The sequence below is a fragment of the Haliotis cracherodii genome, unplaced genomic scaffold (assembly GCF_022045235.1).
Source record: "Haliotis cracherodii isolate W230 unplaced genomic scaffold, xgHalCrac1.p SCAF_2, whole genome shotgun sequence".
In the NCBI taxonomy this organism is placed as follows: Eukaryota; Metazoa; Mollusca; class Gastropoda; order Lepetellida; family Haliotidae; genus Haliotis; species Haliotis cracherodii.
In genome coordinates, this window is record NW_027266275.1 from 51,644,970 (window position 1) to 51,667,001 (window position 22,032).

General features: G+C 39.9%; 1 protein-coding gene across 1 annotated transcript in view; it reads left to right on the forward strand.

Moving 5' to 3' along the window:
* The window catches only part of LOC139468200 (kinesin-like protein KIF19), a 55,399-nt gene that overhangs the window by 17,998 nt on the left and 15,369 nt on the right, over positions 1-22,032 (forward strand). The window contains exons 3-7 of the mRNA XM_071250012.1: positions 11,795-11,905; positions 17,542-17,629; positions 18,948-19,084; positions 19,363-19,488; positions 20,880-21,159. Of these exons, the coding sequence (XP_071106113.1) occupies positions 11,795-11,905; positions 17,542-17,629; positions 18,948-19,084; positions 19,363-19,488; positions 20,880-21,159 (742 nt within the window). The remainder of the gene's footprint in view (positions 1-11,794; positions 11,906-17,541; positions 17,630-18,947; positions 19,085-19,362; positions 19,489-20,879; positions 21,160-22,032) is intronic.

Below are 22,032 nucleotides of genomic sequence, written 5' to 3' on the forward strand. Positions count from 1 at the left end.
TGTGCCTCATGTCAGGATAGCTAGTCTATTGGTAGAAGTGCTTGCTGATTATGCTGAAGGCCTGGGTTTGATTCCCCGAATGGGTACAATTTGTGAAGCACTCTCGAGTTGTCCCCCACTGCGATATCACTAGAAAATGTCTACATAAAGCATGGGCCTTGTCACTCTCTCATCTTTTTAACATATTGTATCAACCATAATATTTGGGATTTAAGCCATGGACCTTCTGATTGGAGGTCCACATGGCCAGAAAGGATAACTCTGTCAGCAAATTGACATGGTAAGGGTGGGATGACTCCACACCTGCTACAAACTGTCAGAGTAGGCACACCCCAAGCTTCATAGTATGAGACTGAGACTGATTTTGCTCCAACTTTAAATCCCTGTGCTGGGGTTCAAACCACAGATCTTGTGATCCGTGGTCGGATGCGTATACCATGTGATCTAAGCAAGCTGACAATGTAAGGATGATACCATGCCTGATCAGTGGGATGGCTCCACGCCCTGTTTCACGATGTTCACACACACATGGCCCTGTTTCACCTGTCTGACCAAACTAGTAATTAGTGATTCAGGCAATCACAAGTAGGCTTGGGGATATTGAGACATTTAGGTCATCATCAGTGTGCAGAGGTACCGTATTTTCTTGAGTATAGTGCGCACTTTTTTTCGAAAAAACACAGCTGTGTAGAAGGGGTGCGCATTATACACAAATTATGAGTTTGGATGTTTTTTCCCCCCATGGAAAGACATCACCGTGAGCACGAAACACCGGAAATACCATGTCAACAAATCCATACTGAAGTACGCAAAATAATTATGTAATTACACTGTCTGTCTATGAAAAGTGTTCTTTGTATTTCTGGACTTATGTTTGTAACTTACTTCATTAATTTTATTCAAAATTCCTTATAATATTGTTTTTATTAATTTCGGCGAAATCGTGTGTGAAGCGATCGGAAGATCGCACAACTCACCGTCATTAACAGCAACCACGGTCAGAATACCGCTACTGATGCCTTGAAACGAACTTTAGTTGACAGAGAATGGATACATATATCATAAATGACATGCTTTGACTCATTAAAAGTCATATTTGTTTTTGTTTGACGATTCTATGTCAACATGAAATTCTCGCGCTCACGTGATCACGTGCGCGTGAGCCTTGACGGTGACTGGTCAGACATGTTCCATGTAAAAAATAACACCCGGGAATAGCGATCAGCTGCTTCGCTTAGGGTTATTATTATTTTAAATATGTTTAGTAAAGGCTGCATATAATTAAGAAAATAATGGAATATATTATTCCTGATAAATAAAATAGTTTCAGATACAATTGTTGCCGATCCTTGCATTAAAAATCCTATAAAGTTATATCATTGGGTGTGTCTTGACCGAATCACCGGTCGATTCCAAGAAAACGTGTGTACAGCTGATTGCTGTTTCCGGCTTAGTTTACGAGAAAATACACAAGGTAATCCTAATCCCTAGATATAAAACAATGCCTAGCAGAACAATAAATACTATTTAAACGGTAAATAAACATGTCTGGTGATTTTTTATCTCAAATTTCGAATTTTTACTGACTAAGTTTCTCAGCACCCGTTCGTTTGCCGGACTTCGCTGAAAGGGTACGGTGTAAATATTTTCTGCGCATAATATTCAAATTTCTTTTTTTCCAAAATATTGAACCCGCTAGAGGGGGGTGCGCATTATACATGGGTGCGCACTTTACTCAAGAAAATACGGTATTAACTAATTAAGGAGATCTTCTCCAGGCTAATGAGATGGCCAGAAATATCCGGCCAGTGCTTCTCTAAAATATTGATGAAAACTAAACAGAGTATCTGCGTCCATCCAGGACAGAAGGGGGAGAGTCTGTGAGGGAGGACATTCAAACAATGATGGCTGTAATTATAGGTGTTTATTGATCGGTGTGTTGTATGGGGATGTAGAGCTGCTGGTGATGGTCTTTAGTTTCTTTGATCATGTTGAAGCGTTGTCTCTTGATTACTTCATAAATCTTCCTCTTTTGATGGCATCAAATTGTCCCAGAGACTCTCCTGCCTGGAAGGTTGTTATATATATATACATGTACCTAATGTATGCAAGGATGTACTGGGAGGTCAGTTTGTATAAACAGTCATAGCTACCTGAGACAAACAGGAAAGTCATACTGAGGATGCCCAATATATTGTACTATTGGCTGGGGCTTATGTACAGATGACCTCCACTGAAGACAGATAATAAATCATTCATTAGGGTGTAACACTATACATTGTAGGGATACAGTACATAACTTTATAGTATTGTTGTTATGATACAAGTAAATACTTTGAAGCCCTATTCCAACATCAAACAGAAATTGAGACCCAATTAAACAGATTTAGGAAACTTGAGTCAATTGTACATGGCATAAGATAAGAATGTGTTACATTTCACTTTCATACTATATATAGTATGTCGTCCTTATGTATACATGCCTATTTTGTATTATGCCTATTTAAGGTTGAAGCTTTGGCCAGTATTTCACTGTCGGCTTGATGTGGAAGGAAGGCCTAAGCTGATGCTGTCTTAGAGAGTGACTATTTTAGTAAGTTCCACAAACATGGTTATCGAGCTGACAGAACAAGAATCATAATCAGGGTGAACCCGGGAATCGAACCCACTATTAAAGGAGACGAAAGGGGTGCTATACGCCTGTGAATCATGCTGTCCCTAGTTAGAGATACAGGGTGCGAGGACGGACACACCGTTGAGGACAATTAGACTCTTCATGTTGTTTGTCTAGATAGATGTCCAACATATTCCGTCGTCAAAGAATATCCTACACAAAAACAACATTTGTAGTCTCATGATTTAATTGTGTAGGGGATATTGGCAGGAAATGAAGGCTGTACAGTTCCTGGTGATCGTGACAGGCAAAAAGGATATGACAGGGTGAGGTGATGACAATAGAAGGGCCAATAGGACAAACTCATCACCCATGCGTTCATTGGCTTAAGGCATGAGAACATCACCCAGGCCGGGAAACCACACTCATGTTCATGTTAGTGTTTTAGCAGTTCTTGTGATAGAAGGACTTCTTCAGGTAAATTCTAAGAGGATAATTGAAATGGAAGACAAATTGATTGGTCAGCATATCTATTGTTTAGGTACAACTGCTTATTCCTTGGCGTACGATTGACCTTCATCGCGGTATATGGGGTATTGGTTTTGGAGTATTGGTTTCCTGCAGACATGTGCCACCTGAATGAGTTAAAGTCTCAGGTTGCATTCGCTTATTGGCATTTAGTCATCACTGATGACCCTTGATTGGTTGTTATGTTCTTGATCAGTGTCTTGAAGGGGCACTGATCTAAAGCAATTTCCCGGGACTGGTTGTTGCCATTGTTATTGTACCCGGATGATATAGCAGAAACCTAGACTAGTTTGCAACCTGTGCTGCGCAATTCGTAGGCGCATTTGTCACTTTTATTGATTGTATAAGGGCGTATGGTCACATTGATCAACAAAATGAAATACAGTTTTGGAAATAATAAGGAAATGTAGGTACCTTTGTGGGTAGCATCGGTAATGGTGACGAAGTTTTGATAAGTCACTTGCTTGGTAATTGTGCGATTTTCGTTTACACTATTTTGACTTGAAACACAAAGTAAATATTTTTCCTCAGCATTGCTTATTTTATCGTGTTTATATTTTTACAGTCAAATGTGCAAAATTTTCACTTAGGAAATTTATTAAGCACCTGAATATTCAGTTATTTTACAAATTGACTGAAAAATATGTCCATCTTTATTATTATGACAACGAATTCCAAACCTAAAGACTGAAAATGTTACGATGAAAAGTACATTTCTATATTGTTTGGCTTCTCATCCTATATAATAATCTATTGTGATGTTTTTAGGCCCTATTGATCGTCTTAAGCAATTTTGGTCAATCTGTTAAAGAAATGGACAGATTTTTCAGTCAAAATGACTGAAATATTTACACATTTTATAAATTGCCTGAGAGAATCACATTTTACAAATTGACTGTAATATACAAAGGAAAAGACTTGTGAAAACAACGTTTATCGCGCATTGATGACTTTCCCAACCAAGATGTAGAGGAACAAGAATGAATCTGTCCAATGCTACTGAAAATAAAGGAAAAACAAAATGCAAATATCATAATTACAACCTACCAAATTTATGTGTATAATTTTAGGCAGCTTCCTTGTTCGAGGAATGTATCCGTGAATATCCACACAAAGGAACAATATCCCAAACGTTTGCAGCTGTACAAAGAAACGTATTCCATGTCATGTGTCCCTGTTACAATCAATTATTTTAAGATATATATATCGTTTCGGGATATTATAACCCTTCTTCGTTTCTCAGCTGATCACTTATATTGTTTCAGGTGTTTCACATAGGTGTCAAGTCTCAAAGGTCGGCTGAGCCCATGTGACAACTATTTTCATAACATCCACGGTTCCTAAAAAATCCATTGAGTTAGATAACAATGAGCAATTGATCAACGTATTATCGGTTAACCCTTTGAACAAAGTATGTTGTTTTTACATCGGAAATTCATGCAAGGATATGAGTGTATTCCCTTTGTTTTAGTAAACCTAGACATGTAAACACTCACTTTTGACATATCCACCGTGCAAGATAACAGTGATTAATCAATCAATGTATTTTCTGTTAATCCTTTGATGACTACGAACGATCTGCTGATTTACAAAAAAAGTAAATCAACTGATCATCCATCTCTTGCTGGGCTGCCACGTGCATATTACATAACACGCACGTCACCTCACTTCAAACCTGGATTTAGATTGAATAATTACGCCAGACACAATAAATGCCAAATGGGAACCTTTGTCAGGTATTCTGAGTGGTGCTACCACTAATTATTCCTGTAATAAATTCATTAACTGAGTGTCAAGTGAATGACGACAAATACATAAGTGTAGGGTTATACCAGAAAACTTTGATGACAACAAGGGAGTGGTAATCGTATTAGAGACGCAATCTGAAATCCGAAAATGCTTTCACTGCATTGATACTATAACAATCAGGGGCATTTCCAAATGACGACAACCGCTGAGCTCCGCCGTTCTTTTTGTCTGTTTGTTTAGGCTGAAGAAATTAATTAACATGCACCCTTTGTCGAAATCTTTATAGATCACGGTTAACCAATCAGTGTTCAAAAATGGGTAAAACAAATATTGCCTCCAAGTTTATTTTGCTGTCCTTGCAGACGGTAACCCAGTCTCTTGTCACACTCAGTTGCGTTGCGTATCATCCGGGTACTCACAGGGAAAATACAATAACAAAGGCAACAACCAGTCCCGGGGAATTGCTTTAGATCAGTGCCCCTTTAAGATATTGAAAATATTGCTCATGCCTCACTGAAAACTGCTTTCTTTCATTTGTATGTGTAGACCCTAACATATATTTCTTAGACATTTAAGCACCATTCTGAAAAGGCATGACTATAGACAATACTTTCTTACAACTGTTAGGAGGTATATGCACATTGTCTTGGTTCTGACATTTATAAAGGTCGAATCAATCCTCATTTTCTGGTGTTGTCGGATCAATTAGGTAGTTCGTTCGGCAATGCATCTGTCTCAACCTAATGACCATTCAAAACATAATCTGCAAGTAGAGACTACCGGTATGTAGTGGCACGTAGTCACCAGTAGTGGGCCATCCTAGATTATTTTCCCTTACCACAAAATGGGGCAGGGGATATATAAGAATGGAGTTTGTCTGTCCGTCCATCTGTCTTCAGTCCATCTGTCCACTTCTCAAAGGAGACTAACTTTCTCCAAAACTGTTTAAGTCAGAGAAATGACATTTTACAGTCTGATGTTACTGGTCATGATCTCAAATGAGTTCGAAAATTGGTCACGTAAACTCATTTTTTTACAGAGTTATGGTCCTTGCTCCATGCTTTTAAACTTGGTGCATACTGCGTGAAATGGGGACAAGTTTTCTCAGAAACTACTGAAGTTACTTAAGTGAAAGTTTGCATGCTTATCTATGAGATACTTGTCGAGACTGAGTTTGAAAATTGGTACCGTAAACTATTTCTTCACAGAGTTTCGGCCCTTGATCCATGTTATTTTACAAGGTGCATTGTGTCTTCAATGGGTACAAGTTTTCTCAGAAACTACTAAGTTAGCATATCTATGAGATACTTATCAAGACTGATTTATGTTTTCCAGAGAAGGTACCTTTTATGTGTGTTAATTTCTCATTTAATATTTGTTTCTGATGACATAAAGTGGCCCAAGTTCCTATCTCTTCTTAAGGCTTTATAGGACTCTCTTTTATAGTTTCTATTCACTACTTAGTGCTATATGAACAAAAAAAATTCAAATGTGCCCCATGGCAGGGGCCAGTGATAATCCTGCTTTCTGGTTGAATATGTCACATGACATCTTTATTCTATTATGATGAATCCCCTGGACCCATCTGCCCCTGTAGCTTCGCTTCACATGTGATGTCAGTACTGCTGAAAGTTGCTCCTGTCTGTGCCCAGTGGTTGGGTCCTCGGTGTTCATTACAATAGAATGGAGATCACATGTACTGATAACTGAGGAGGACCTACTAATGGTGACCAAGTGCTAATATTGGTACCGGTACATGTTGTAAAGCACTGGATAACTGATAAGAGGATGCCAGGAGTCCAATGTGTGAACATTCATATGACCATTTTCAGCAACAGAAACCTGTACATCACTGTGACAGCTCCTGTTACTGACATTACCATTGTGAGAACTTCCGCCTCAGATGCTCTTTATCATGCAACAATGGAGCATTGATCTAGTCATTATTCAGAATTTTCTCCATCATTTAAAAGTTCAGTGTCAATTATCAAGTCCTAGTCGTAAATGTTCGATGATCGTTTGTATGGCTTAATATACGAGGGGTAAAAGTTCCTGTGCATCACTGATAATCATGGGAAATAATAAATAAACGAAAACAAAGAATGCTTTTGTATCAGAACGCTATATTGATGTCCATGAAACATGAATTCATCATGACAGTGTCCACACATGTCCTCTGTAAACGTGAATCATCTTGGGCTTAAAGTGTCTTGGGGTCGATTGTCAGTGTTGGCTGTGACCATTCCCCTTTTTATCACCCATATAGGAAGGTAGATGCAGGGTAGTATTTGTCCTGTCACCTTCCTGCCATATGGGATTTGTCATTTTAAAATCTACAACATAAGGCATTCCCAAAAAATATTTTTTGAAATTAATGTTGAAAGTTACAACTTAAATTTCACTGGGGACAGATAATCCATCATTCCTCATCACTCGTAAATCACTGTCTATGTCTGTCACTATTCCTGTTCTCAACTGTTTGTTCAGCACGGATCACAATTCATTTATTTTGTGCATTATTCAGTACATCGTACCATGTCTATATTGAATAATCAAAGTGCTCCAAAGAAGTCCAAACCAACCTGTTCAGTGAAGCCCTAAATCTTTTTCCATACAGTTAATTGATTAACATGAGTGACTCAATCTCTTATTGTTAATCTTTCTCACATGACCTCCTGTCTGTTGTCACTTGCTGGTAAATCAGTCTTACACCATTCTGGCTTATAATTCACTCCCAGGTCGATAACTTTCAGTTGTTGTTTTTTGTATCTCTAATGTCAGTAATAACTATCACCCAGACGTGGCCGCTGTGCTACTGTTGTGCAACCATGACAACCATGCATAAATCAACAGTTTAATTTCACAATATGTATTCTCCACCGGCTATGATATTCAATAATGTTTTCATGTGTCGTACGGGATGTGTTTGTAATTACTTGAGAGTTTACAAAGCACTCCCTGCCTATCTTGGAAAGAAAGCCAGACATGTCTACATTTACGATCGGCTTATACGTTTATTTGTCCCCAAATGAAAATCAAATACATGTTCAATATCATACCTGAAATTGATTGTAAACAGTTTTATTACTGACCTGAACATGATCTAAATACTATGGATCTGCCATTACTTGCGTCTCTTTAGATGGCATAGTTAATATTTAACAAGGCATTTTTGGCTTTGATGTTACGACAAGAATTTATTAATGACCAAACAAGGCAATTACTCGATCATGTGACGTCCACATACACACCTTGTCAGTAACTGATACCCCCTGGTCCCTTATATGGCACATCTTAAGGTGAAATGATTTCTGGGAACCCAAGTTACCCATATACCAAAAAGTATGGATCCATTTAGTGTACAGCCAAGAAGCCACGATGTATCATAAGCAATAAACTGAAGTGCATCTCTAGACCTCCCACTGGTCACTGAACAATGGGTGTGAAGCCCACTTCTGGTGTCCCATGCCGTGATATTGATGGAATATTCCTAAATGCGGCGTAAAATGATACTCACTCACCCACTCATTGAACAATGGGTGACACACTGATACAGCCTACAGCGTGATGGTTAAGTCACTGCCATGTTAAGTCAGAGACTATTATCTATGTTGGAAAACAACTTCCATGATTGCCTGCAAGGATAGGATCCATCATTTGGACAATAGTGCTGACATTATTATAACTGGTGACTAAAAGTAGTTACAGATACAAAATATAGTTTCCATGGCAGCTCAGTAAGACACCACTTAGGGACAATTAGATGATTGGCTTCCTTGTCTTTCTTTGAAAGGGCACCTGTTCGATATATATAATGAATGTCATTTAGTGGGAACAATGGTCTTCAAAACCATGGTGACATTAATGATAGATAAGACAGCTGGTCTGATTTTGACAAAATTGTATGATATTTCATTGTCAGAATATTTGATAAGGGTTTCAGTGATTAACTGGTTTATTTAGAAGGTATGATAACCAAATTTCTATCATAAAACAAACAAATCAAATGTTGAATGAAATAATTGTTTTCAAAACAAAAAATAATGCAACATAGCTTTCTTTGCATAGGTGGATCCAGACGGGTGGTCCAGGGGATCCAGGCCCCACCCCATTTGAAAACAAATTAGGCAGTAATTTGACTGAGAGTGGATCTTGATATTTTCAACCTCTCCTTTATAAAAATGCAGGATCCGTCCTTGCTTTGTCAGAGGCAGTGGTAAATGGTGAATGGACCTTACCATATCTTAAATCATCTCTTCCAGCTAAAAAGTAATTCACAACAGGCTGCAAGCGCTCATTTAATTGAGGCCACAGTTTTAAACGTACATCTATGCCAAACTCACTTTCAGAAGAGTCATTTTGATGTATGCGTTGATTTCAAGCTCATGAGCCAGAGAAATTCTGTGATAAAAGAGGTGGAGCTGATGAGGTAACTCTCATTATAATGGGTGGCAAAGAGGCATAAAGTAACTAATTTTAACAGAGATACGATTCACTGTTAAATCATGGATGTTGAAGTAAAGGCTGACCCATTAATTCAGTCTGGAAAATGTTTAGAAAAGGTAGAAGTTCAATTCAGGACAGTGATCCTACTGGTATTTGTTTTTGTGTAAGAAGTGTGTGAACAATTTGTGATAGGCCTATTAGAAAAAAAAAACAGAAAGAAAAAAGTCTTGATTGACAGTGAATATCGTTACATTATTGATATATGTATCACTGTCAACTATAAACAGTGGTCTAACTGGCAGGCTGACATGCAATACTGAGCTGAGAACAAGCAAATGTTGGAGAAAAAACAGTTTCATTAAACATGCAACTGTGGGGTCTTTTTGTTGGTGAATCTTAAGGTATAAAGTATCCCATAAGTATGAATTAAGCATGAAGTGAAGTCCCCAGCTAGTGGTGTTGACTGTGTGTGTAGCACTGATTCCACTCATCAATAGTCATATCATGCAGTAAGTGGCCAGCTTGGCCTGCCTGGTCAGTTGACCCTTCCAAATCAGCCAGCGGGATTTAGAGGCCTTGGGTGCAAGCCAGGTGATTGTCGACTTTGGCTGAGATCGATGAGATCAGTTTGATATGACTGATTGCTTTTGTGAGTGCAAAGCCTCATGACAGGGTGCTGGCACTTGAGTCGAGGCAGGTTGCTGTGATACCCTCTCTCGCTGTACAGCATCGTGTAGACTCATGATTGTCTGGAGGACATCAAGTCTTTACCTATATGTCAAGTAAATAAAGAAATATAGATGATAGTACCATGTTAGTAATATGGCACTAACAATGTTGTCATTAGATAATGTAGTAATGTTTCTCTGTTGTAAAATATTGTAGTACCAACATTATTTCACTGTAGATGTAAAATATCATGGTACCAACATTATTTCGCTGTAGATGTAAAATATCGTAGTACCAACATTGTTTCACTGTAGATGTAAAATATCGTAGTACCAACATTATTTCACTGTAGATGTAAAATATCGTAGTACCAACATTATTTCACTGTAGATGTAAAATATCATGGTACCAACATTATTTCACTGTAGATGTAAAATATTGTAGTACCAACATTGTTTCACTGTAGATGTAAAATATCGTAGTACCACCATTATTTCACTGTAGATGTAAAATATTGTACTACCAACATTGTTTCACTGTAGATGTAAAATATCGTAGTACCAACATTATTTCACTGTAGATGTAAAATATTGTAGTACCAACATTGTTTCACTGTAGATGTAAAATATTGTAGTACCAACATTATTTCGCTGTAGATGTAAAATATCGTAGTACCAACATTGTTTCACTGTAGATGTAAATATTGTAGTACCAACATTGTTTCACTGTAGATGTAAATACCGTAGTACCAACATTGTTTCACTGTAGATGTAAATATTGAAGTGCCAACATTGTTTCACTGTAGATGTAAATATTGTAGTGCCAACATTGTTTCACTGTGGATGTAAAATATCCTTGTCCAACATTGTTTCACTGATATAACAGAGGTAGTACCGACAGTGTTTCACTGTTATAAAAGAGGTAGTACCAACATTGTTTCACTGTTATAACATAGGTAGTACCAACAGTGTTTCACTGTTATAACAAAGGTAGTACCAACATTGTTTCACTGTTATAACATAGGTAGTACCAACAGTGTTTCACTGTTATAACATAGGTAGTACCAACAGTGTTTCACTGTTATAACAGAGGTAGTACCAACAGTGTTTCACTGTTATAACATAGGTAGTACCAACAGTGTTTAACTGTTATAACAGAGTTAGTACCAACAATGTTTCACAGTTATTATTCCCAGCACAAAATGGGACAGGGGGATATAGAAACAGAGTTTGTCTGTCCATCTGTCTGCTTCTCAAAGGGGACACATTTTCTCAAATATGATTTAAGTGAGATAAATTTCCATCCTTGCACTGTATCATAAATTTGGTGGTTCTCTCTAGCGTTGTATTTATATCATGTATATTGAGATTTCAAAGTTACTTCAGAAGCTGAAATGACATCATGAACTTTATTTCAAGAATAACAAAAAGTAGTATTACCCACCTGTGTTTCTGTATCATAAATACAATATGTTAGGAATAAAAGTATGCATTATGCCTGGAAAGACTCACATAATACATTCTTTATTCTTAAGATATCCTATTATGATGCAGTTCACACTCAGCTAATAGACTCTATTTTTGAACTTGATGTTTCAGAAGCTAAGTTTGTTTTTGTTGCTTTTTCTGTTAGTGTTCTTGATAATATTTCAAATATTAATCATTTACATAATGTACATGCCATGTTAACATTGGTAACAGATTCTGTAACATAATACAGTAATAGTAACATTAGTGACAGAATCTGTAACTATGAGAACTTGCTCATTAGATTGTTTCACATTCACAGATGGTTGTGTTGCTTGACCCCTTGGATGATCCTGATGACATTCTCCGCCAAAACCGATCCCGTGAGAAGCAGTTTGTGTTTGACACCACCTTCGATGGATCAGCTACACAGGTAGGAGACCAACCAAACTTGGAATCATTTCAGAAATTGACATAGGTCTGTCTACAGTTTCCATGGGAATATCAGCACAACATTCTATGTAAATCTTTGATCATGCGATTTGATAGAATGAGTGTTGACTTAGTATACTAACAAAGTGTCTTAAATTGATACATATGTTCTGACAAAACTCTCCAACCATGTAAAATTGATTTCATTGTTTACCGTGGTGTTCTAATCAATCCCATGTTATTGTCAAGCTATCTATGGAAATATTGACTATCTGTGGGTACCTGTCTCTCGGCCCAGCCCTATCTCTGTTGTATGTTATTAACATGTCTACCTGGATGTTGACTGGATATGATAAATAATGAATTGCACCAACAAGAAGTCATCTGGTGTTGGCTGGATACATTGTGTCCCGGTGTGTATCAATAGAAACAGTGTTCTACACAACTCATCATGAACATGGTTATTGACAAGAATCCTACACTTAGTAGGGCGTTTTATAACTTTGACATTAAGAAATAACAGTGTGGGTAATGCAGGCAGGGTGGAATGGTTTGTATGTTGTTAAATCTGTATTCTACAGGTCATGGGATTGTAACAATGTCAGTAAAATACACACATTAGTGTTGAATATTTAAGTTTCTTAAAGCATTAAGAGAGAAAGTCATTACTTCTTGCGGTTAGCTAAAGCTACTGAATGTTTGCTTGTCATTACGACCAGCGGATTATGAAACAATATAATCGATCAATACAGGGCACCATGGTGTGCTTGTCAATGTACAATGTACAGTGTAGCTGCATTTGACAGCCAACACAGTGGCACGGGTAGCTTGGGCTCAAATACCATTATGTGATCTAATGTGAGTTTGCGTGGGCAAGGCTTGAACACCTTGGGTTTGTCTTGAAGTTCGTCACACTGTCCACCATGGTCCGTCTGGGCCAGGCTCAAATACCATCACACCGTCTACCATGGTCTGTCTGGGCCAGGCTCAAATACCATCACACTGTCCACCATGGTCCGTCTGGGCCAGGCTCAAATACCATCACACTGTCTACCATGGTCCGTCAGGGCCAGGCTCAAATACCATCACACCGTCTACCATGGTCTGTCTGGGCCAGGCTCAAATACCATCACACTGTCCACCATGGTCCGTCAGGGCCAGGCTCAAATACCATCACACTGTCCACCATGGTCCGTCTGGGCCAGGCTCAAATACCATCACACTGTCGGCCATGGTCCGTCTGGGCCAGGCTCAACTACCATCACACTGTCTACCATGGTCTGTCTGGGCCAGGCTCAAATACCATCACACTGTCGACCATGGTCCGTCAGGGCCAGGCTCAAATACCATCACACTGTCGACCATGGTCCGTCTGGGCCAGGCTCAAATACAATCCCACTGTCCACCATGTTCTGTCTAGTCCATGGTTTGTTATGGCCAAACTTGAATACATTCAGGCTGAATACCACAATTTTGTCTTGGTCACTCACTCACTCACTCACTCACTCACTCACTCACTCACTCGTTCACTTGTACATACCAGAATTCTATCTTATATCTTCCAGCTGCTGTAAATATGTTGTATTTGCATATAAAGTATGGCTAGTTCCACTGGCAGTTGTTGCAGAGGGGAGTGTGTTGGTGGGGATGTATCTGGTGACATTCACTGAGACACCAGATACTGTAGTACTGTTCATCCTATCAAATATGGATGATTCTTCATATCACATTACTTACCCTGCTTCATATCACCGATGTATTAACCTCCTCCATGCATTACACTACAGCCATACAGTTGGGGCAAGCCACCTAGCTTCAATATCATTCAAATTTAGTCACAGTTAATTATATGTTGTACTTCCTACACAGCATTCTCCAAAAGGGGATTGTTGGTGAAGTCTATGAATCTTACTTTTTCATTGTTTTTAAGTGATGCTGTTCAGTGTTTGAAAGGTCAGTTACCATGGCAACAAAGATGAATGGAGTATGCTTATAATATGCTAGCTGAATTGTGAATGACATTGTGTCACTAGACTACAAAGGTCATAATAGTTTCCCCCACTGTTTGGGTAGTTGTGTTTTGACAAAAGAGTTCATTAAAACTATTTTAGTGTTTGTATGTTTTAAAAAAGAACTGTCTTTTCAAATGGAAATGTTTGAAGGATCATAAAATTGCATAGGGTAGGACAAAACTGTTCAATAGTTTATGATCTGTCGACGCTACACTTAACGATGGAAGTGAAATTGAGTGGAGTGAAGTGGGAACAATACCTACAATGGTAATGCTGGTGAAGTGTTTAACAGTGTTACTCCCCACACCTGATACAACACCTGATATGAGGATGGCTTAACCAACCATACCCTGCCCTGTTCCATTGTGTTGAGGCATGTTGGATTTGTCACAGGAAGATTTGAATATCATAGTGTGCACAGATCAGTCCCCAGTGTGTGAGCATCTAAAGAGTGATGGCCAGACAGGAAAATGTGCTGCTCTCACCAACTTCGGTGCTTTGATGTCTTCAAATAGAGCACTAAAACTAACAATGTCCAGGCTACCGAGCCCTAGGCTTACAAGGGCAAAAGTAAACATATCCAAATTAACAGGGCCAAAGTAAACATGTCTGGATTATCAAGGGCCAGAGTAAACATGTCCAGATTAGCAAGGGCCAGAGTAAACATGTCAGATTAATAAGGGCCAGAGTAAACGTCCATATTAGCAAGGGCCAGAGTAAACATGTCCAGATTAGCAAGGGACAGAGTAAACATGCCAGATTAACAAGGGCCAGAGTAAACATGTCCAGATAAGCAAGGGCCAGAGTAAACATGTCCAGATTAGCAAGGGACAGAGTAAACATGCCAGATTAACAAGGGCCAGAGTAAACATGTCCAGATAAGCAAGGGCCAGAGTAAACATGTCTGGATTATCAAGGGCCAGAGTAAACATGTCTGGATTAGCAAGGGCCAGAGTAAACATGTCCAGATTAGCAAGGGCCAGATTAAACATGTCAGATTAACAAAGGCCAGAGTAAACATGTCCAGATTAGCAAGGGCCAGAGTAAACATGGCAGATTAACAAGGGCCAGAGTAAACGTCCATATTAGCAAGGGCCAGAGTAAACATGTCCAGATTAGCAAGGGACAGAGTAAACATGTCAGATTAACAAGAGCCAGAGTAAACGTCCACATTAGCAAGGGCCAGATTAAACATGTCCAGATTAGCAAGGGACAGAGTAAACATGCCAGATTAACAAGGGCCAGAGTAAACATGTCCGGATTAACAAGGGCCTGAGTAAACATGTCCAGATAAGCAAGGGCCAGAGTAAACATGTCTGGCTTATCAAGGGCCAGAGTAAACACGTCTGGATTAGCAAGGGCCAGAGCAAACATGTCCAGATTAGCAAGGGCCAGAGTAAACATGGCAGATTAACAAGGGCCAGAGTAAACGTCCATATTAGCAAGGGCCAGAGTAAACATGTCCAGATTAGCAAGGGCCAGAGTAAACATGCCAGATTAACAAGGGCCAGAGTAAACATGCCAGATGAACAAGGGCCAGAGTAAACATGCCAGATGAACGAGGGCCAGAGTAAACATGTCCGGATTAACAAGGGCCAGAGTAAACATGTCCGGATTAACAAGGGGTAAAGTAAACATGTCCTGATTAACAAGGGCCAGAGTAAACATGTCCAGATAAGCAAGGGCCTGAGTAAACATGTCTGGATAAGCAAGGGACAGATTAAACATGTCTGGATTAGCAAGGGCCAGAGTAAACATGTCCGGATTAGCAAGGGCTTGTGTCAACGTGTCTGGATTGGCAAGGGCCAGAGTAAACATGTCTGGATTAGCAAGGGCCAGATTAAACATGTCCGTATTAGCAAGGGCCCGAGTAAACATGTCCGGATTAACAAGGGCCTGAGTAAACATGTCCAGATAAGCAAGGGCCAGAGTAAACATGTCCTGATTAACAAGGGGTAAAGTAAACATGTCCTGATTAACAAGGACCAGAGTAAACATGTCCAGATAAGCAAGGGCCAGAGTAAACATGTCTGGATTAGCAAGGGCCAGATTAAACATGTCCGGATTATCAAGGGCCAAAGTAAACATGTCCGGATTAGCAAGGACTTGAGTCAACATGTCTGGATTGGCAAGGGCCAGAGTAAACATGCCCAGACTAACAAAGTCCTTATTTACAAGGTCCAGACTAATACAGTTCATACTTGGTCCAACAAGGTTCAGACTGATGAGCATCATCTGCAGGCTCTGTAATTACTTCTTGAAGCACATTAGACTTCCTTTATGTCACCAGAGACTTGGTTGTTGTGTGAAATCATTAATAGTCAATAGGCAATAATTTCATATTTTTTTACATTTATGCTCTTTCAGTCTTTTTATGAGTGAATTTGCCTGCAACAGCACCATTCAGTGATGGGCACAGCCTTGGAGGCAGAGTGTAGCATCCTTCTAGCCTGACAGACCACAATAAGCAGAGCTCCATTGCGTTGTACAATGAGAATAATAGATGTGACACTTTGCGTTAGCGGGAGTTGTAGAGTAATTAAACAAGTGGCAAAGTAAATCAGTGCGTATGGTAATCCTGTTCAGGACGTACTGCTCAAATCAACGTCTTGTACGTAATGGTAATATGTCATGAATAGCGTATGTTGGATCACAAGTGGAATTGATTAGGATTTCAATATATTAATGAACATGTCAAGTGTGTGGAATGGTGTCAACATGTCGTGGATCACCAGACTGAGTTGGGGTCTTAATGGTACATACCCTGGCAGAATCACACCACAAGCAGAAGACATTAACTAAGCCTAACATGCTGTAAGTAGAGTAGTAACATTCAGTATTCCCACATGCTGTTAGTAGGGTAGTAACTATTCCCACATGCTGTAAGTAGGGTAGTAACATTCAGTATTCTCACATGCTGTAAGTAGGGTAGTAACTATTCCCACATGCTGTAAGTAGGGTAGTAACATTCAGTATTCCCACACGCTGCAAGTAGGGTAGTAACATTCTGTATTCCCACATGCTGTAAGTAGGGTAGTGACATTCAGTATTCCCACATGCTGTAAGTAGGGTAGTGACATTCAGTATTCCCACATGCTGTAAGTAGGGTAGTGACATTCAGTATTCCCACATGCTGTAAGTAGGGTAGTGACATTCAGTATTCCCACATTCTGTAAGTAGGGTAGTAACATTCAGTATCCCCACATTCTGTAAGTAGGGTAGTAACATTCAGTATTCCCACATGCTGTAAGTAGGGTAGTAACTATTCCCACATGTTGTAAGTAGAGTAGTAACATTATTGATCTAGGTTGTAGCATTGATGGTATGAAGGCTACAACAAATTTATTACATGTGCTGTTCTACGGAGGTACAGAAGTCTAAGTGGGTCAGGCCAAATGCTGTCACTATAGGAATAAGAGAGAATGTTATGTTTAGGTGAACTAGGATTATATATATGCTATTTATCACCTGCAGTATGATACTTTATTTTGTACACAATGTATCTGATATAATGGGTTGTCTGGTCCAGACTAGAATATTTACAGACAACGGTCATATGGCTAGACTTGCTGAATGTGTTGTTAAACAACAAACAAGCAAATAATACAGCATGTTATTTTTTCAGAAAATGGTGTATGAGGCCACAACAAAGATTCTCATCCCAAACGTGGTCACAGGCTACAACGCTACAGTGTTTGCATATGGGGCAACAGGTAGGTAGCTGCTTCTTTGGCAACGGCTTAAGTTGGAGACAAACATACTGTCAAAGTACTTTCGATCAGGGATCCGGAAATATTTTTTTGCAAACTGAACATTTAAAGTTTGGTCATGCCCACCTCATATCTGAGGTGCTGGATGTATGAACAAAAAGAATAAACTCAAGTGTCATTTTCATAACATATATAGTGCTCCCTCGCTATTGCCCCCTTCAATACCTCGGTATAGCATGCGGTAACAATTGGCTCCCAAATTTTACTTACATTTTTAAAAAACTCAATGTTTATACTGATACAATGTTTTTCCCCATCTCAAAAAACATTGCCGCAAGCACGTAACACTGGAAATACCAGTCAGCAAATCAAAACTGAAATATGAAATCCCATTATCATGCTTATTTTACTATATGGTCATAAAATTTGGTTCATTGTATATCTTGACTTATGTTTCGAATATATTTTATCAATTCATTTTAAAATTTCATTCAATAATGTTTACATTAATTTTGGTGAAATCATATGAGAAGTGATCGGTAGATCGCACAACTCACAGTTATTTACAGCAACCACAGTCAGATTACCACTATTGATGCCTTAAAACAAACTTTAGTTGAAAGAGAATGGATACATATATCATACTTTGACTCATTACAAGTCATATCTACGACATGTTTTATGGCGTATAACACTTGATAGATAAATAGATCTAACATATATACTATTTCAACCTCTCGGGAAGTAGGTCAGTGTGCCTGTGGTGATTGATGTTGACTGAATTGTAAAATGTCCGGTTTGCACTATCTCAAATCAGACATTTTGCAGTCACAATCGGACAAGTCCGGCGCACAGACCGATTTCCGGATCCCTGCTTTCAATGTAGAGCAAGGTTACCTGTAGATTTAACCACATTAATTAGAATATGGAACATGCAGCGTGATGATTTCAAATGTTTAATTGTTGCATATAATTGTACGTATAATTATTTAAATATGCCTACTGACAAATGACTGTAAAAGAAGTACTATTCTGAAAATATTAGCTTCCACGGTGATGCGGCCATCAAATTGGCTGTTTCAATCAGAGGGGGTTTATTGTGATTTGATACCATTGATTGACCAATCAAAATCGTTTTTTTACCAAATTCATGGTAGAATAACAGTTCAGTTACAATTATTGGAGTAAATGTTTATTAAACCTTTGTCTTTAGTGTGATCAGTAGCAACCACTGGGCTTCCCCAATCCCTACACTGGCTGAGAAATACAGACTGTTGATGTTGCTATGTAGGATATGGTAGTGATGTTGCATGTGTTGCAGGTGCTGGGAAGACACACACTATGTTGGGAACAGACAAGGAGCCAGGCATCATGGTCCTCACCCTGAATGACCTCTTCCAGGAGATGGAGAAGACGAGCAACAATATGGCCTACAAAGTATCCATGTCCTATCTTGAGGTATTGTTGATGTTGATGCCTCCTAATAGCAAACTCTGTTCTCCAGAAATGAATACCTGGTACTGTTAAACACATTCCAAACCCCATTACTCCAGAAACCTTGACTTCCAGACAATTACCGTTTCAGATTGTTCATATATGAGTAATAGCTGATAATTATGTATCAGTGGTTTATTAATTTAGTAATAACAACATTATAACATAGAAAGTTCAGGTGGTTCTGATATAGGTAAGCAGTGGTTGTAGTAACATGAGTCTGTTGAATGTCTTTTTTCTAGATCTACAACGAGATGATCCGCGACCTCCTTAATCCCTCATCAGGCATCCTTGACCTTCGAGAAGACTCCCGGGGTCAAGTTCAGGTTGCAGGTTTATCAGAGGTCACTGCAAGGTCTACAGATGAGGTCAGTTGAACTCTGTTACCAGAATACACAATGCCATGAATACACATACCTGAGTTAGTCGATTTATTGTAATTTGCACGCTGATGAATATTAATGTTTTAAAGAGTATAAAGAGACTTGTCTTGTTAATGGAGATAATGAGTGATGGCAAAGAGAAAGGCATAACCAAACTTTAATGTCAATAAAATGCTGGTGTTCAATCTTGTAGCTGGTGTGACATCTAAGACTGTAAGAGTTATTCCCCTTTCATACATAGACAGTTTATATCTAATGCATCAGGAGTGTTTGTTCGTGTGTGTGTGTGTGCGTGCGTGTGTGTGCGTGTGTGTGTGTGTGTGTGTGCGCGTGTGTGTGTGCGTGTGTTCGTGTTCGTGTGTGTGTGCGTGTTCGTGTGTGAACACAGAGATAATCTTTTCCAAGATTTATCGGAGCAACATACACAAAATCTATGTGAATTTCAAGAGGTCCTATATGTGTGGACTAATCCCTTTAAGGCTAAATGTTTTATGGATGTGATGTTATTGAATCTTCATTAATAAAGATGGAGGGTAAGTGACAGTGCATTATCGGAATATAAAGGAATAGGTACAGGTACATGTAGTTCCTTTGTGTTCGGATATAGTACTGTCCAAAATCTTTTTTCTGTATCAGAGCATAACTCAGGTTCCAGCTATTTTCACTTAGTTTGTTTGTTTGTTGTTTAACGCCGCACTCAGCAATATAGCAGCTACATGATGGCGGTCTGTAAATAATCGAATCTGGACCAGACAATCCAGTGACTGACATCATGAATGTTGATTTACACACTTGGGATACGATGACATGCATCAACCAATCCAGTGAGCTTGACCACCTGATCCCGTTTGTCGCCTCTTACGACAAGCATAGTCGCCTTTTACAGCAAGTATGGGTTGCTGAAGGCCTATTCTACCCTGGATGTTCACGTGTGTCACTTGGTTCACACTTGATGATTTTGTTTGTTTGTTTGTTGTTTAACGCCATACTCAGCAATATTCCAGCCATATGACGGCGGTCTGTAAATAATCGAGTCTGGACCAGACAATCCAGTGATTGACAACATGAGCATTGATCCACGCAATTGGGATTGATGACATGCATCAACCAAGTCAGCAAGCCTGACCACCTGGTCTCGTTAGTTTCCTCCTACGGCAAGCATAGTCACCTTTTACCACAAGCATGGATTGCTGAAGACCTATTCTACCCAGGATCTTCACCGGCCTCACACATGATGAGTAGGAGTAATTTTGAGGGCACAGGTGTGTTAAGGTGCTAGCTAGGCTTCCCTTGATGAAGCCCTTGCTAGCGACAGGCAACCCCTGTTTGTTGTCAGTCAGTCTGTGCATCCTACAGAAAATTGTTTGATTTGTCAGGTGATCCAGATGTTGATGAAGGGCAATCAGGAGCGTACCCAGGAGCCCACCGCAGCCAACAAGACTTCGTCACGGTCCCATGCAGTGCTGCAGGTCATCGTGAAGCAGCGCAACCGCGTCCGCAACACCATGCAGGAAGTACGCACGGGGAAACTGTTCCTCATCGATCTGGCAGGGTCAGAACGTGCAGCAAACACACACAACCGTGGCAAGAGGATGGTGGAGGGGGCTCACATAAACAGATCCCTCCTTGCCCTGGGCAACTGTATCAACGCTCTTAGTAAGTCACAGACAGCTATGGGGTGGAGGGGGCTGACATAAACCGATCCCTCCTTGCCCTGGGTAACTGTATCAACACTCTTAGTAAGTCACAGACAGACATAGGGTGGAGGGGGCTGACATAAACAGATCCCTCCTTGCCCTGGGTAACTGTATCAACGCTCTTAGTAAGTCACAGACAGCTATGGGGTGAAGGGGGCTGACATAAACAGATCCCTCCTTGCCCTGGGTAACTGTATCAACGCTCTTAGTAAGTCACAGACAGCTATGGGGTGAAGGGGGCTCACATAAACAGATCCCTCCTTGCCCTGGGTAACTGTATCAACGCTCTTAGTAAGTCACAGACAGCTATGGGGTGAAGGGGGCTCACATAAACAGATCCCTCCTTGCCCTGGGCAACTGTATCAACGCTCTTAGTAAGTCACAGACAGACATAGCGTGGAAGGGGCTGACATAGACAGATCCCTCCTTGCCCTGGGCAACTGTATCAACGCTCTTAGTAAGTCACAGACAGACATAGCGTGGAAGGGGCTGACATAAACAGATCCCTCCTTGCCCTGGGCAACTGTATCAACGCTCTTAGTAAGTCACAGACAGACATAGCGTGGAAGGGGCTGACATAGACAGATCCCTCCTTGCCCTGGGCAACTGTATCAACGCTCTTAGTAAGTCACAGACAGACATAGCGTGGAAGGTGCTGACATAGACAGATCCCTCCTTGCCCTGGGCAACTGTATCAACGCTCTTAGTAAGTCACAGACAGACACAGGGTGGAGGGGGCTCACATAAACAGATCCCTCCTTGCCCTGGGAACTGTATCAACGCTTTTAGTAAGTCACAGATAGACACAGGGTGGAGGGGGCTCACATAAACA